The sequence below is a fragment of the Trachemys scripta genome, chromosome 3, assembly GCF_013100865.1.
Source record: "Trachemys scripta elegans isolate TJP31775 chromosome 3, CAS_Tse_1.0, whole genome shotgun sequence".
Lineage (NCBI taxonomy): Eukaryota > Metazoa > Chordata > Testudines > Emydidae > Trachemys > Trachemys scripta.
Window position 1 is genome coordinate 63,830,197 of NC_048300.1, and position 16,256 is coordinate 63,846,452.

The 16,256-nt window shown below is 39.9% G+C and overlaps 1 protein-coding gene across 4 annotated transcripts in view; it reads right to left on the reverse strand.

The window, feature by feature from the left end:
• The window catches only part of CRIM1 (cysteine rich transmembrane BMP regulator 1), a 316,866-nt gene that overhangs the window by 137,241 nt on the left and 163,369 nt on the right, over positions 1 to 16,256 (reverse strand). For all 4 annotated transcript variants that reach the window (XM_034764950.1, XM_034764948.1, XM_034764951.1 and 1 more), the window contains one exon: positions 1,602 to 1,784. In XM_034764950.1, coding sequence (XP_034620841.1) covers positions 1,602 to 1,784 — 183 coding nt within the window. The remainder of the gene's footprint in view (positions 1 to 1,601; positions 1,785 to 16,256) is intronic.

Below are 16,256 nucleotides of genomic sequence, written 5' to 3' on the forward strand. Positions count from 1 at the left end.
ATTTACAGATGGAAAAATCAAGGCACAGGAAGTTTAAGGGACTTGCCCAATATCACACCCTAATTTTGCAGCTGAGCTCAGAACAGAACCCAGATCTCAACTCTTAGGGCATGTCTATACTACTGCTTAAACCAATCTAACTTATGTTGCTCAGGAGTGTGAAAAAGACACCTCTCCCGATCGACGCAAGTTACAGCGACCTAAGTTCTGTTCACACTGGCGCTATGTTGGCAGGAGATATTCTCCCGTTGGCACACAGTGTCTTCACCAGATGCAGTGCAATTGCGCCAGTGTAGCGCTTTTAGTGTAGACCTGCCCTTAGTCATACGCATGTGTATTAATAAATTACAAAATAAGAACATGTCACAAAAGACAACAATATACATTCACATCCTACAACCACGAAAAATCCCTCAAACAAGCCAAAACAAACCCACCAATCAGAGCAGGACAAACGGAGAAGTCTCACAGCATGCTCTGATGTTCAAGAAACATGAGTTTCTGTCAGATCAAAGGGAGAAAGCCATCTCCTTAAGGAAGGCCCTCCACTGAGAATGCTCGTCTCCAGCCTCCTCATGTATAAACCTGGAGACGGTTAGATTGAGCATCCTGGCTTGTGAGCAAGTGAGATAAGTGATCTGAAAGAAACATAAGACCTAAACCCTAAGGACCAAACCAATACATATTGAATATTCTGAACACTTTAGCTAAGGAGCAGCTGCTCAAGTTAGGTAATTCAGAACTCATCTGGATCAACTCCTCTAAAAGCGTAATGGAAAAGGAACAAGGGTGGGGCAACCCCCACAGCCAATAACTCAAAGAGCTCTCTCTTTGCTTCCTGATCTCAACAAACTCAAGTTTTGGCAGCTTCAACCACTTAAGAATGGTAGCCGTCCTTGGAGACATAGCTGCCAAAGGATGCGTCAAATATTTTCTTGTCCCAATGTTCGTGCAAGCCAGAGGTTAATGTGAGACTTCCTATATAATCCTTTTTAGGCCAATGAGTCTGTCACCTGAAGTGACAGAGATCACAGCAGCATGGCATGCAGAGAAGAAGGCTGTCAAGAGGAGAGAGAGAGCGCGCGCAGCCCACTCTCAGACTGGGTTAGACTGTTACCGCAAGCATTCCATATGCCTTCCCAGTTTGGAAATAAACTGCCATAAATGCAAAGCAGAGAAATCCATGTCATGCTCGACGGGAGGCAGAAGCAAGTCTGGGGTTTTTTTGGGCAGGGTGTTAATTAATGGGAGACTTCTGCAACAGAGCAGCCCATCTACCTGTGTGGATACGGAATCAAGGAGCAGCGTCTGCAATACAAGGCCTTCAGGAGGAATTAGGGCATTTTTAATGATTATGATTGTGCTTGTACCCGGCATGAGATAGCTGTGGCTGGAGTGGAAACAATGGTAGCCCTGCATCAAACCCAACAGCCAGCAACTGTAGAAGATAATTTGGATAAAAAAACACTATCTATATATTGCCAAGACTTTAGAAGAACGACAAAATGCAACAATGCACACTGGCTCTGAGTGTTCATGACCACTTAAAAGACAAATAAAAGAGAGCAGCTGTAATAAGGGACTATTAAGAAAGAAATTACCTTCACAGACTGGACAGCACTCTCCTTCTGGCACATAGTACCTGTCACAGTGCAGCTCGCCACACTGGGCTGAGAAACAAATCGAGACGCCACCTTGACATCGACAGAAACGACAGGCATCCATTCGAAACATGTCTCCATCATAATACTCCACACTGTTAAATATGCAAGCTGGTTTCACTTCTGAAAGTAGTAAAAAGAAAAAAAGTGGATTTTATAGTTTTAAATAATTTTATAAACACAACCAAAGAAGAATTCTCTCTCAAGAATATCTGCCCTTAGCAAAAATACCAAAAATCCCTCGTGAAAGGCTGTGCTGAAAAAAGGAAATTACGATCTTAAAGTAATTTAAAAATGTCAATTTCAAATATGGCCACCCATTTATTCTTATTTTTATTACTTTACAATGAAAAAGCACCCAACTCAAAGGTTTTGAAGCTCTTGAGAACCCTTTTAAAAACCAAACATATGCCCAACAATTATCCAAAGACCAAAATTACCAGCAACTACATTTAAATTTAACCTTGGCCCCAGCAGAATCTCCACTAGAACCAATGCCACGACTACCCATCACCCAACTCATTACAGGCAAGGGAGAAAAGATGAACTCTGCAGCCCACTTTGAAGGTTAAACTCATGCTGCTGGTGACACAAAGTGATACAGAGACAGAGAGAGAAATTAATGTCTTTTTTAAACAAAGCTTCCCCCCCAAAGCAATTATTTTTCCCCTATAGTTTGTGATCTTTCAAATACATAAACTATTTGAGAGTTTGTTTCTTCAATGGGAAGACAGTTAAATACTATTCAAAAATATTCCCAGGGCAGCAAGATTATTTATAAACAAAATTCTGCATCTTTATTATTCCAGTATTGACTAGAATTAAAATGTACTTATCCCTCTATAATGGTGTTGATCAGTTTTTTCTAGTCTTGCTTAGTTACAAGTTATCAGTACTACCAGATCTCGTGATTTTATCACAACTCTGCTTATGAAAACATGAAAGGCTGCCAACTGACAAATTTTCCTTTATTTAAAATGACCACCATTTCCCATTACTGTCAACAAGTTGGCTGCTTTTTCCTTCCAATCTATCTGCATGTGGAAGTGAGGCTGCACATAATAAAGTTGGCTGCCACCCTCCCACAGTTTTCAATGAGATTGACGCCATGCTCACAGCCAAAGTTGCTGCCACTTTATGGTTCAGGGGCTAGACAGGACACAGGCCTGTGTCGAGTAGCAGGGACACTATGAACAGTGGGTTGGGAGAGTGAGGGGGAGCAAGGGGAAGATTTAGAGGTTGCAGGGAGGCTGAGGGGTCCAAGGATAGTGATGGGATGGGAGATAGAGGGGATAAAATGAATGACAGTTCCCCGAGCTGGAGAGAGGCACGTGGTAGGCAAGGGCCATCTCTCTGAGCAACCAGGGGAAGGCAGTGCTATTGGACCTTAATTCGCAATGCCTGATCCATAATGTTATTTAATTTTAGATATCATTTAGAAGTTTCTAAAATGTATGAGCTGTAACATTCCTTTCTATCAGAAACCCACCCACAGTTAGTTTCCCAGTTTTACTTGCACCCTAAAAAGTTTACAGGTGGATGAATATAAAAATACAAATTAACCAACACCTTCTAAAAACTTTGCTAAACTATAGTTTTTCTGTAAAACAATGTGAAACAAAATGTGTGACTGTATGGTGTAATACCACAATATGAATGGTAATGATCTGAAATGATCCACTAACTCATGAATAATGCTGTGATCCCAAAGTCGTATTAACAAAGCCACTGTACCACTTTAAATTAGCACATATTCTGTATATGCCATGTGATACAGTAGAACTTTTAAATTACCATTTTAGAGAGTTTTAAAAAACTGGGATTATTTCATGAAGAGGGTGAATATCTAGCAACCACTATCACCTCATTCTCAGTTGAAGGCATACGTCTTTAGCTCATCAAACTGGTCCACAGTCTTGGGGTCCTTCAAGATTCCTCATATCTTCTGGAAACACACACACACACACTTCTATTTACAATTTCCCCATCTTACCATACATGAACCTGGATAGAATGATGTACAGCTTCATAACCAACAAGATGGACTACTTCAACATAACATACATAGAACACTAGTAGATGAAAGCCCATACTATCACATGGGTGTAGCATTTGGGCCAAGTAATCTATAATCTCTAGTCTCTCCCTCATCCAACCAATTAAACTGTTGCATGCACCTTCACTGTACAGCGATGGTGGCAATTCACTGAGTTACCTCTGATATAACAATGGTTTAGAGCTCTTGGGATGGCAAATATGCATGCCTTACTGTAGCTGTACACTGCATGGGTGTAATTTGCAAAGTCAAAATAGCTGTGAACTTAAAACAATGGAGGATAACGGATCATGAATCCCAGTGATCCTTGAACATCGCGATATTCTAAACAAAAAGAGGTCTCAACCATGCTTGCAGCTGTTTCCATCGCTTCACATTGCAGCCTAGAATTTCTGAGTCAGTGACATACAGACAGGTGACAATCCCGGAATCTTAAATAAGTGATCACCTCAAGTTTTAAAAGAGCTTCAGTTAGCCCAGAATACAGCAAGCCCACTTCCTTAGCCACCAAGATCACATCACCCCAGCTTTGTTCACAAAACTGTCCCCTGGGACAAACTGAAGGTAAATTTTGGCCTATCTTTTGTGTGTGTATGTGTGCACGCATTTGTATCATATAATTCAATTAAAATTTAGAATTAGCAGGTTTTTGTAGAAAGCAGTAAAATTAACAAAACATCTTAAATTGTGAGGTTAGAGATTTTTTCTCCCTTCATTTGCCTCTAATATTAAGACAAGTTTTCTTTAAGATTTTACTGCATGTCAGTGACATTTTAAAATATCCCCAACTCAGGTGTCTATGTTCAGCTCCAGTCTCAAGGCATGGGTAGGACTGCTACTGTGAAACTTGGAAGTTGAAGCAGGTTCTCTTAGCAATTCTGATGTTTAGTTTATATAGGTCTGTTTCTCTGTCTTTAAGGCATATTATAAAAAACAGAGAAAGGGAGAGACCAGAAGAGGAAATACCACAGGAGCTATTGTGTCCGGAAACTAGCTATGACCTCATTAGAAAGCGATTCACATAAACATTTGTGAAATATTACAAATTGTATGTACTCTGAGCTGCTAGTTTAAAAACTGTTTCTTGAAAAGGAGAAAGTGCTAATAATAAAAAAGGTCTTTAATCTATTTGTTCATTATTTCATTGTTTCTGAGTGTAGCTAACCAGACAGTCTGCAAATTCTTCAAACAGAAGCTCTTAATCTATGCCTGACTAGGACAGCAGAGAAATTCCCTGTCAAGAATATCTAATTACTGTTAAAAGGTACACAAAAACAAAACAAAACCCTAGATCAAACAACAATTGTAATCTTGAAGAGACGGTAAATTTCCTTAATGAAAATAAATTGGAATAAATATCTCACTATGAATCTGCATCTTTGCACCATCAGGATTTGTGACAGGATTTGTGTGTATATAATTCTTAAGGCTCTGATTTAGCCACAATATATTTATCATGAAATAATTAAGATATAGAGGCAGAATGATTTGAATAGGGCAAACATTTTCTTTAAATTAAAAATGTATTAAAATGTTCAGTTTCAAATATATCATTGTGCCCTTCACTGCCATTGAACCTCAGCCAGAATGAGGCGGCAACAGCATTTCTTATGTGTTGTATTACCATAAAGCCTAGGAGTTGTAGTCATGGATCAGGACCCCGGAGCATGGGGTCCTCTATGAACTTATCTAGTTCTTTTTTGAACCTAGTTATAATGTTTGCCTTTACAACATCCTCTGGCAAGGAGTTCCACAGGTAGACTGATAGTTGTGTGAAGAAGTACTTCCTAATCTTAGTTTTAAACCTCCTTCCTAATCTTAGTTTTAAATCCTTAGCTTTAAACCTATTATTTCACCCCTATTTCTTTGGGTGGTCTCTGGTTTTTGTGTTATGTGAAAGGGTAAACAACACTTCCTAATTCAAAAAAAAGAACAGGAGTACTTGTCTCCACACCATTCATGATTTTCTAGATGTATATCATATCCCCACTTAGTCACCTCTTTTCCAGGCTGAACAGTCCCAGTCTTTTTAATCTCTCTTCATATGGAGGCAGTTCCATACCCCTAATAATTTTTGCTGCACTTCTCTGTACTTTTCCAATTCTAATATATCTTTTTTGAGATGGGGCAACCAGAACTGCACACAGTATTCAAGCTATGGTGTACCATGGATTTATATAGTGGCATTGTCATATTTCCTGTCTTATCATCTAGCCCTTTTCTAATGGTTCTTAACATTGTTAGCTTTTCTGATTGCCACTGCACACGGAGCAGATGTTTCCAGAGAACTAATCACAATGACTCCAAGATCTTTCTTGAGTTGTCACAGCAAATGTAGACCTTATCATTTTGTACATATACGTGGGATTGTGTTTTCCACTATGCATTACTTTGCACTTATCAATACTGAATTTCATCTGCCTTTTTGTTGCCCAGTCACCCAGTCTTGTGAGATCCCTTTGTAACTCTTTGAAGTCATCTTTGGAGTTAACAATCTTGAATAGTGTGCAAATTTTGCCACCTCACTGTTCACCCCCTTTTCCAGATCATTTATGAATATGTTGAACAGCACAGGTCCCAGCACAGATCCTTGAAGGACCCTGCTATTTACCTCTCTCCATTGTGAAAAGTGACCATTGATCCCTACCATTAATAGAGTGTACTTGAACTTTCAGAAAGCCTTTTTTAAAAATCAGCACTATATTAGCTATCCTCCTGTCATCTGCAACAGAGGCTGATTTAAGCAAAAGGTTACATATCACAGTAAGTAGTTCTGCAATTTCATTTTTGGGTTCCTTCAGTATTCTTGGATGAATACCATCTAGTCCTGGTAACTTCTTCTTGTTTAATTTATCAATGTGTTCCAAAACCACCTCCAACGACACCTCAATCTGGGACAGTTCCTCAGATATTTCACCAAAAAAGAATGGCTTGGGTGTGTGAATCTCCCTGACATCCTCTGCAGTGAAGACCGATGCAAATTCATTTAGCTTCTCCACAACAGCCTTGTATTCCTGAGTGCTTCTTTAGCATATTAATTGTCCAGGGGCCTCAATGATTGGCAGACTTCCTCCTTCTGATATACTTACAAAAACTAACAGCAACATTTTTTTAGTCTTCAGAAGGCTGCTCTTTAAATTCTTCTTTGCCCTGCCTCATCATACTTATACACTTGAGCCTCTGGCATTTGTGTCCTTTTCTATATTTTCTTCACTAGAATTTGACTTTCAGTTTTTAAAGGATGTCTTTTTGTCTCCAACTGCCTCTTATTCTATTGTTTAGCCATGGTGGGTGGGTGAGCGGTGGGAAGAGGGAGTTGGTCCCATCACTGGGTGGGGTTTTTTTTTTGTTTGTTTGTTATTAGGGGTTTATACTTAGTTTGAGCCTGTATTATGGTAGGGGCAGCTCTATATATTTTGCCGCTCCAAGCACGGCAGTCAGGCGGCTTTCGGCAGCATGCCTGCGGGAAGTCTGCTGGTAATGCGGATTCAGCGGCATGCCTGTGGGAGGTCCGCCGGTTCCACGCCTTTGGCGTACCTGCCGCCAAATTGCTGCCGAAACTGCGGGACCGGTGGACCTCCCGCAGGCATGCTGCCAAAGGCAGCCTGACTGCCGCCCTCACGGCGACCGGCAAGCAGCCCCCCACGGCTTGCCGCACCTGGCACACGCTTGGTGCATTGGTGCCTGGAGCCGTCCCTGACTATGGTGCATTTAAATAGCTTCCATGACGCTTGCAGGTATTCACTCTGGTGACTATTCCTTTTAATTTCCATTTAACTAGCTCTCTCATTTTGTGTACTTTACCTTTTTTTAATTAAATGTTATTGTGGTGGGTTCTTAGGTATTTTCCCCCCTACGAGGATGTTAAATTTAATTACATTAGGGGTGCTATTACTGAGTGGTTCAGCTATATTCACCTTGTGGAGCAGATCCTGTGCGCCACATAGGACTAAATCAAGAATTGCCTCTCCCCTTGTGAGTAGCAGGACTTGCTGCTCCAACAAGTAGTCACTCATTGTGTAGAAGTTTTATCTCTGCATGTACTCAGTCAATATGAGGATAATTAACAACCCCCATTATAATTGGGTATTCTGTTTTGTAGTCTCTCTAATCTTCCTGAGCATTTCACAATACCATCACCATCCCAATCAGGTAGTCAGCAATTTATTCCTAGTACTATATTCTTATTATTCAAGCATGGAATTTCTTTTCATAGAGATTCTGTAGTACAGTTTGATGGCAGTTAAAGTCATGTTTGCAGGTAACAGCACCTAGATATAGGTGCTGGGGTGAAGAGGAGGGGGGATTTTTTCCTCTCTCTTTTTAATAAGATAGGGAATGCCAAAACATGCTTATATTGGGAGGGCAAGGAACCTGATGAGACTGAGATGCTGAGAAGGGTGAAGGGGTGTGTGTGAGAGAAAAGTTGTGAGAGGTAAGAAACCAAGAGAGGATGGCATCACTTGGGCAGGAGGTGGAGAACAGCAAGGAGGAATAGCGAGTAGGGAGTAAAGAAAAAGGGGAAGTGGAGGAAGGTGGTCATCAAATCTTGCTGTTTTTTTGCTTTGAAGAAATCAGCAAGATGCTATGCAGAAAGGGAGTAGGGGACAAGAAGGGGGGGGGCTTGAGGAGGGAATCAAAGTAGTAAAGAGTTATCTGGGTTTGTGAGTGTAGGACTTGAAAAGGGAGTAGAAGTAGTGCTGTTTGGCTGATAAGATGACAGAATTAAAGAAGGAAAGAGTTAAGTGGTACTGGAGAAAGTGAGCAAGGTCACTGGACTTCTGCCAGAAACACTCAGCATCACAGTAAAAAGAGTATAGAAAATGGATGTTGGGAATAAGCCAGGAGTGGGGACTGGATGGATGGACCTTGTGATAGAAAGCTAAAGGGCATGTAGTGGAGATGATCAACAGCTGAGTTGAGGGAGGAGAAAGAAGTGGGAAAAGGAGAGAGAAGGCTCAGAGCAGAAGATAATCTGTGGATGCTGATAGTTTGAAAGTCATGGAAGGAACAAGTGGCAGAGTGAAGAAGAGAGGACCAGTGAGCAAAGTTGAAGGAGATGAAGTGGTCATCAAAGGGAAGTCAGTGATGGAGAGATAAGAGAGGAAGCAGCATTTGGTGAAGACAAAATCCAATGAGCAACCATTTTAGGAAGTGGGAGATTTGATCCATATTTGCAGGTGAAGTAAGGAGATGAGAGCAAGAAGGCAGGAAGCTAGGGGATAAGACAGGATATCAGTATAGAAAGAAAAATCATCAGGGAGGGATAGCTCAGTGGTTTGAGCATTGGCCTACTAAATCCAGTGTTGTGAGTTCAATCCTAGAGGGGCCCATTTAGGGATTTGGGGCAAAAATCTGTCTGGGGATTGGTCCTGCTTTGAGCAGGGGGTTGGACTAGATTATCTCCTGAGGTCCCTTCCAACCCTGATAGTCTATGATTCTATTCTTGCAATGGGAGGGAGACAGTACTCCAAGAGGTGAAGTCAGAGAGGAAGGTGGACAGGGGAAGAGTCAAGTGGTAAACAGATAACATGGAAGAAGAGAAGAGAAAAGTGAGGTATTGTTCAAAGAAAGAATAAGCGGAAGAGGAGGGACAGACTAGAAGTGACAAGATCAGGAGGAAAAAAAGCCTACTGCCTTCACTATGATATTTGAACTAACTCCAGAGCAGGGGAAGTGGGAGAAGGCAAGATCACTGCACAAGAGAGAATGATGGCAGCAATAGCGTAAGAGGGGAAAATCCAGGCCTCTGAGAGACTAATATAGAGAGGGTGGGAGATGAAATGATCATGTTTTTCTCAATTTTTCAAAGAAAATAGGTGGAACAGGGATCAGATGGAACAGGATTTAGGGAGGAGGCAGGTATGATGTTAGAGGAGGGGATTCCCTTTATAACTGGGCTCCTTTAATCCCGCTCATTTGTGGTATTTTCTCAACTCAGGGAATTTGCAAAGTTAGATGGTGTGAATAACTATCTGGATGAATTTTGGGCCTGATACAATTCCCATGGGTGTCAATGGGCATCTTTGCATTGATTTTATAGGGAGTTAGATCAGGCCCTGAAAGAGAAGTGAGCTCTTGAAAATCTCCTACTATATGCAGAATTGATTTAGAAGCCAGAGCCACCCAGTGGAAAGGAAAAACCCTGGCTATGAAAAGTGTCTGTAATTTTCTTTAGTAGACTGACTGCAAAGAGGATTTTGAATTGCCTTTTGAACCCCGGCTGCCTTTTTTCATTTAACTTAGCAGACTATCTGCAGGAAGTTCTTTTTTCCTTCAATTATTTGTACCGCATGCTTCTGGGTTTATTTGTTCCCTACTTGGCCTTGCCTTACCTAACCTGCTGCAGTTGTTTTCTATGATATGAGTATCACTCCATATTAGGAGCAACTGTATTCCACATTAATTAAACATTCATACAAATGGTCAGTGTCAGTCATTAATTTGTTTTGAGCAGTAGGCTGCACCAGCCCACAATGAGATCTGAATTATTGAGATTTCTCAAGCTGTCCTTAGCTGGTGGCTGTCTTTGATTAGGGCCATGGAAAAGATTAGAAATGCATTTAGTTTGCAATCCAGATCCTCACTAGGCAGTCATTTTGCACAGTAACTCTAGCTATACGAGGAGTTTCAGTGTCTGTTTATAGACAAGTTTTGGCACTTTCTGTAGCAGTATCGATGGGCTCCCAGCCAACCAGAAGGGAAGTGAAACTCAAGACAGTTGTCTGTTGTTAAAATGATTAAAGGTTACACGATTCCAACAACCTCCAATGACAGAATTCCTTCACTATGCAGCAGGATAGCTGATAGACTCCTGGAAGAAATTGCTGCAATTAATATGAACCTTAATTAAAATGAAAAGGAAGAAAGCTGATTAACTTAAAATTAGGGCTGTTGATTAATCGCAGTTAATTCAAGCGATTGACTCAAAAAAATTAACTGTGATTAATCCCACTGTTAAACAGAATACCAATTGAAATTTATTAAATATTTTTGAATATTTTTCTACATTTTCAAATATATTGATTTCAATTACACCACAGAATACAAAATGTACAGTACTTACTTTAGATTATTTTTAGTACAAACATTTGCACTGTAAAAATGATAAACAAAAGAAATAGTATTTTTCAATTCACCTCATACAAGTACTGTAGTGCAATCTCTATTGTGAAAGTGTAACTTAGAAATGTAGATTTTTTTGGTTACATAACCGCACTCAAAAACAAAACAATGTAAAACTTTAGAGCCTACAAGTCCACTCAGTCCTACTTCTCTTTCAGCCAATTGCTAAGACAAACAAGTTTGTTTACATTTACAGGAGATACTGCTGCCTGCTTCTTATTTACAATGTCACCTGAAAGTGAGAACAGGCGTTCGCATGGCAATTTTGTGGTCGGCATTTCAAGGTATTTTTGTGTCAGATATGCTAAACATTCATATGCCCCTTCATGCTTCAGCCACCATTCCAGAGGACATGCTTCCATGCTGATGATGTTCATTAATTAAATTTGTGACTGAACTCCTTGGAGGAGAATTGTACATTCCCTGCTCTGTTTTACCTGCATTCTGCCGTATTTTTCATGTTATAGCACTCTCGGATGATGACCCAGTAAGTGTTTGATTTACGAACACTGTCACTGCAGATTTGACAAAATGCAAAGGAGGTATTAATGTGAGATTTCTAAAAATAGCTACAGCACTTGGACTCAAGGTTTAAGAATCTGAATTGCCGTCCAAAATCTGAGAGGGATAAGGTGTGGAGCATGCTTTCAGAAGTCTTAAAAGAACAACACACAAATGCGGAAACTACAGAACCCGAATTACCAAAAAAGAAAATCAACCTTCTGCTGGTGGCATCTGACTCAAATGATGAAAATGAACATGCATCGGTCTGCTCTGCTTTGGATCATTATCGAGCAGAACCCATCATCGGCATGGATGTATATCCTCTGGAATGGTAGTTGAAGCATGAAGGGACATTTGAATCTTTAGCACATCTGGCACATAAATATCTTGCGATACATTTTCACGATAGAGATTGCACTACAGTACTTGTATGAGGTGAATTGAAAAATACTATTTCTTTTGTTTATCATTTTTACAGTCCAAATATTCGTAATCAAAATAATATAAAGTGAGCACTGTACATTTTGTATTCTGTGGTGTAATTGAAATCAATATTTGAAAATGTAGAAAACATCTAAAATATTTACATAAATGGTATTCTATTGTTTAATAGTTGTATTAATCATCCTTAATTTTTTAATCGTGCAATTAATCACGATTAATTGCTTGACAGCCCTACTTAAAATTGTATGTTGGTATAAACAATACTACTGAAAAGCATACTGTGTGTTCTTTGTATTTACAACTACTCTGCTATTCAATGAGTGAAGAAACATGAATGTGGTATATGCTTGGGGCATTAGCCCGTAGCAATTTTGAATATCATAATACTATATGTTTTGGTTGACTTGCAAGCATATCAACACAAATAAAAAGCTATGTGGAATACAGAGTACTGCGTTATCACTGCTGGTCATACTGTATACTCCCTATGATGACAATTGTTGAAGCTACTAGTAAGTCATTTAGTTCTGTATCTGCTAAAGATTTATCCACAAAAATGAAACAGAGGCTTGGACTAAAACAAAACTGTAATTTACAGATGCAATATTACTGTTACTGCTAAAAAAAATGTATTAAGTGCCATAAATGTATGGTGCGTTACACAACTATTAAAGAAACAGCCCCTAACCTATCCTGAGGCATTTACAGTGTAAACAGAGTCAAAAAATGCAGGATTATGGGGAAAACAGAATCTGTCAAAGGGAATGGAAGGGGAAGGGGAACTTAGAACAGTTTATGGCATTGTTAAGATTTGGTGTTCTACAATTTACACACAGTATTTTATAACAAAATGGCATCTTCCCCTCTTTACTTCTTGTTTTGCATACCGCCAAGTTGGTATTGGGGGAAGCCCAGGCCTCACTCTAGAGTCCCTAACTTAATATCCTGGTCTCTGCATATTCCAAATATTGCTTTACTATACCTTTTACAATAGCAAAAGGCTTTATACAGTGGTCACTGTGAAAGTATTTACAGTTTTGCCTCTTGCCTAATTAATGGTACCATGGTATTCACACCATTCCTTACACTTAGAAAAGAGTAAGCTAATTACTTACAAACATTAAGTACAACTATTTTAATGGAAACCACTGTAGTTAGACTTGGAGACTTAGAATTCACCATGTAGTGCAGGTGAATTCTATCGAACACCACTGAACACTAGTAAAAATAAAAACAAACAAAAAAAGACATAAAATAACTCTGTTCTAGAAGGACATGTGGAATTTTAAGGCCACTGGACTATAGAATTGCAACTCTAATTATAAATTCCAGGTTTCACTATGCTAGTAACATTCTCAAAAGTTCTCATTTCAGGCTCTGACTTCCCATGTGTTGCTTCAGCCTACAAGTGAGTATTTTCTGAAAGTCTGAGCAAAATCCTTTTTTGGTTTTTGATTTTATGTTTGCCATATATGTACATATACATATACATATACATATATATACATACACACACACACACACACACACACACACACACCCCGTTTCCCGTTTAAAAATATGTTTATATATAGAACGACACATATATACATATTATGTACACAAGCATACATAATATAATTAACACATGAAAATTGCATTTAGTGATGTTAAGATTGCATCAGGAAACACCTTATCCACCCAAAACATTAAGAGCACAGAAATAAGACCTCCACAATGCCTACAATACCACTGATTAATGCACTCCAACACTCCATGTTTTCTATCTATAACATACCAAAAAGCAACAACTCAACTTCATCAAACTTGCAGTCTAGTGTAAAACTTTAAGAGTAACCTCACATGCTTTTATATCAATTATAGCAACAGATCAGCACATTAGATTGTGTCACATTCTGTTTTAACATTGCAGAGATCACTGTTAAAAGTTTTCCCTTTATGTTTAATAAAAAATAGAAAAAGCAAAACTTAATGGAAGTGTTGAATTCGAGCTAAGTTCATAAAACCATTAGAGCTCTACCTGTACCATATGAGGTATACCAGCGCAATTGGGCAACTCTGCTTTGTGGGCTGAAGTTAGAGTTTGGTTTTGGAGACAGACTTAATAATACACATTTTTAACAACACTCAAGAACTCTGGAAAAACAAACGAGGATGTTCAACAAGGTAGCAATGGCGGATGGAAGTGATGGCAGCAGGGGACAGAGCAGAGTGTGTTCAAGGATATGGGACACTTCACCCTTGAAGCAGTATGCAGAGGGCTGCAGGCAGCGAGGAGGTGAGATGTGCTCTGAACAAATAAAGAGACTAACACTCAGGAAGAGCCATAAGCAGATGGTACTGGGCCAGCATGACTGTCTAAATTGCAATCCAAGGTTAACTGTATTGAATATATAAATAATAGTGAATGATTTACCTATTACATATTATAGATAATAAGTCTTGCCAGCCAGTAGTTCTGGCTGAGAAAAATAAGGCAGCCATCTATGGTCAGAAAATAAACAACACTTGAAAATACTTTTCCTAACAATGGAATATTTATTCAGCTGTCACCAAACAGGGTGAGGGGCTTTTGGAAAGGTGGCAATACACTGAAAAATTCTAATGGAAGCAAGAATATCATTATATGCTAACTACACCCCAAAAAGTCTAAATAGGGAAACATACTGTCAATGTTAACTATATGAAGCTGTTTAGTGTGAGGACTTGCAAAGTTTAGCATGCTAATTAAAACTCAATACCTGACTTCACAAGCTCTGTATGGAGTAGCTAGGAGAGGGTCTTTCAGTCTGGAAGCGGAGGAGGGGATGACAATGTACTGCTGGCAGGAGCAACATAATTGTTGATTTATACTCTTGCTCAGTCAATTGATTGCAAATTTAAGATTAGGTTTGGCTAGCTAAATTGTTACTCTCTAATAATCATGTTTTATCCTACTTAACTTTTATTTATTTTGATTTTCTCTGTATTTTCTGGATCAAATAAATCTTGCTTTAAGTTAAATTGAAATCTGTGGCCATTAGACTTGGGAACTCACTCACTCTTTCTTTGGAGAACTCCAAAGGAAATAAAAACCTCTCTTCCCTTCCCCCTCAAGTTACCATTTAAGGCGGAGAAAATTTGTATATATCCTTCCTCTGTTGTTCTAAAATTGACATTCTGAAAAATCCCAGCTGATTTTCACAGTTTTTGAAAGAGAATAATAGTTCAACTAAAGTCTCTCTCCCTGACTGACTCTTTTATGGACATAGACTCTGCTGTATCGTGCTACTACATGCTTTCCCACCCCTCCCCTCCTGCCCCCAAATCTTAATAAACTGGGGGATATATTTTTGTCTTTTGTACATTCTTCCTTAAAATAACTCTCCCACAAACATGCCACTGCCATCTCCTTACTTCAAGATTTTTGTAGAGAGCAGTGGTGCAATGGTTTGTCCTGCAATGCTTTGCTTTTTGGTAGCTTTATGCACATTATTATCTTTGAGCCCTCTAATTCCATCTGTTCTACACAGGAATTTCTAGCCCTACCGGGTAAATTCCACTGAATAATACCGAGCCCTGGTGAAAACAACATACTTTTCATGCAGGATAAATGGAATGTTACAGATCCACGATGGTATGTCTGCTAATTTTATAGGCACTTTAACTCAAATAAACCTGTGTGAATCTCAACATTTGAGTTATTAAATTATAATATATTAAATTATTAAATATGCAACATTGTTAAAACAAAGCCATTTGTCTTGGATAAAATACAAGCCAGGATTTTCAAAAGTAACACATGGTTTTGGGTACAACAGGCCTAATTATGAAAAGTGCCAAACACTCAGCCTCTGAGAATCAAACTGTTTTAAAGTATCACAAGATTGAGCACCTAAAAACGGAGGCACCCAAAATCACTAATCCCTTTTGAAATTCGTGGCAATAGGCTCCAGTCCTGCTAACACTTACACAGGTGTTTAGATAAAGACAATTGGCCTATTCAGAACAGTAAAGTTAAACACCTCCTGAATGATTTCGAGGACTGAGGCTATAATTCATTTATAAAGCACCCCTGAACTAAGATAGGGTTACCATGTTTAACAAATAAAAAAAGAGGACCCTCCACGGGGCCCTGGCCCTGCCCATTTCCCACCACAGCCCCGCCCCAACTCCGCCCCAACCCCGCCCCTCCTCCCTCCCACTCCCAGCCACGCGAAAAGGGCTGCCCGAGTGCTACCGGCTTCACGGTTTGCCGGACAGCCCCCAGACCCTGCGCCCCCGGCCGGCGCTTCCCCAGCACAGCTGGAGCCTGGGAGGGGAAGCGCCCAGCCGGGGGCGCAGGGTCTGGAGGCTGCCTGGCAAACCGTGAAGCCGGTAGCGCTTGGGCTCAGGCAGCCCCTATGCCTCCGGACCCTGCATCCCCGGCAGGGCACTTCCCCTCCAGGGCTCCGGCGGCACAGGGTCCGGAGGCATGGGGGCTGCCC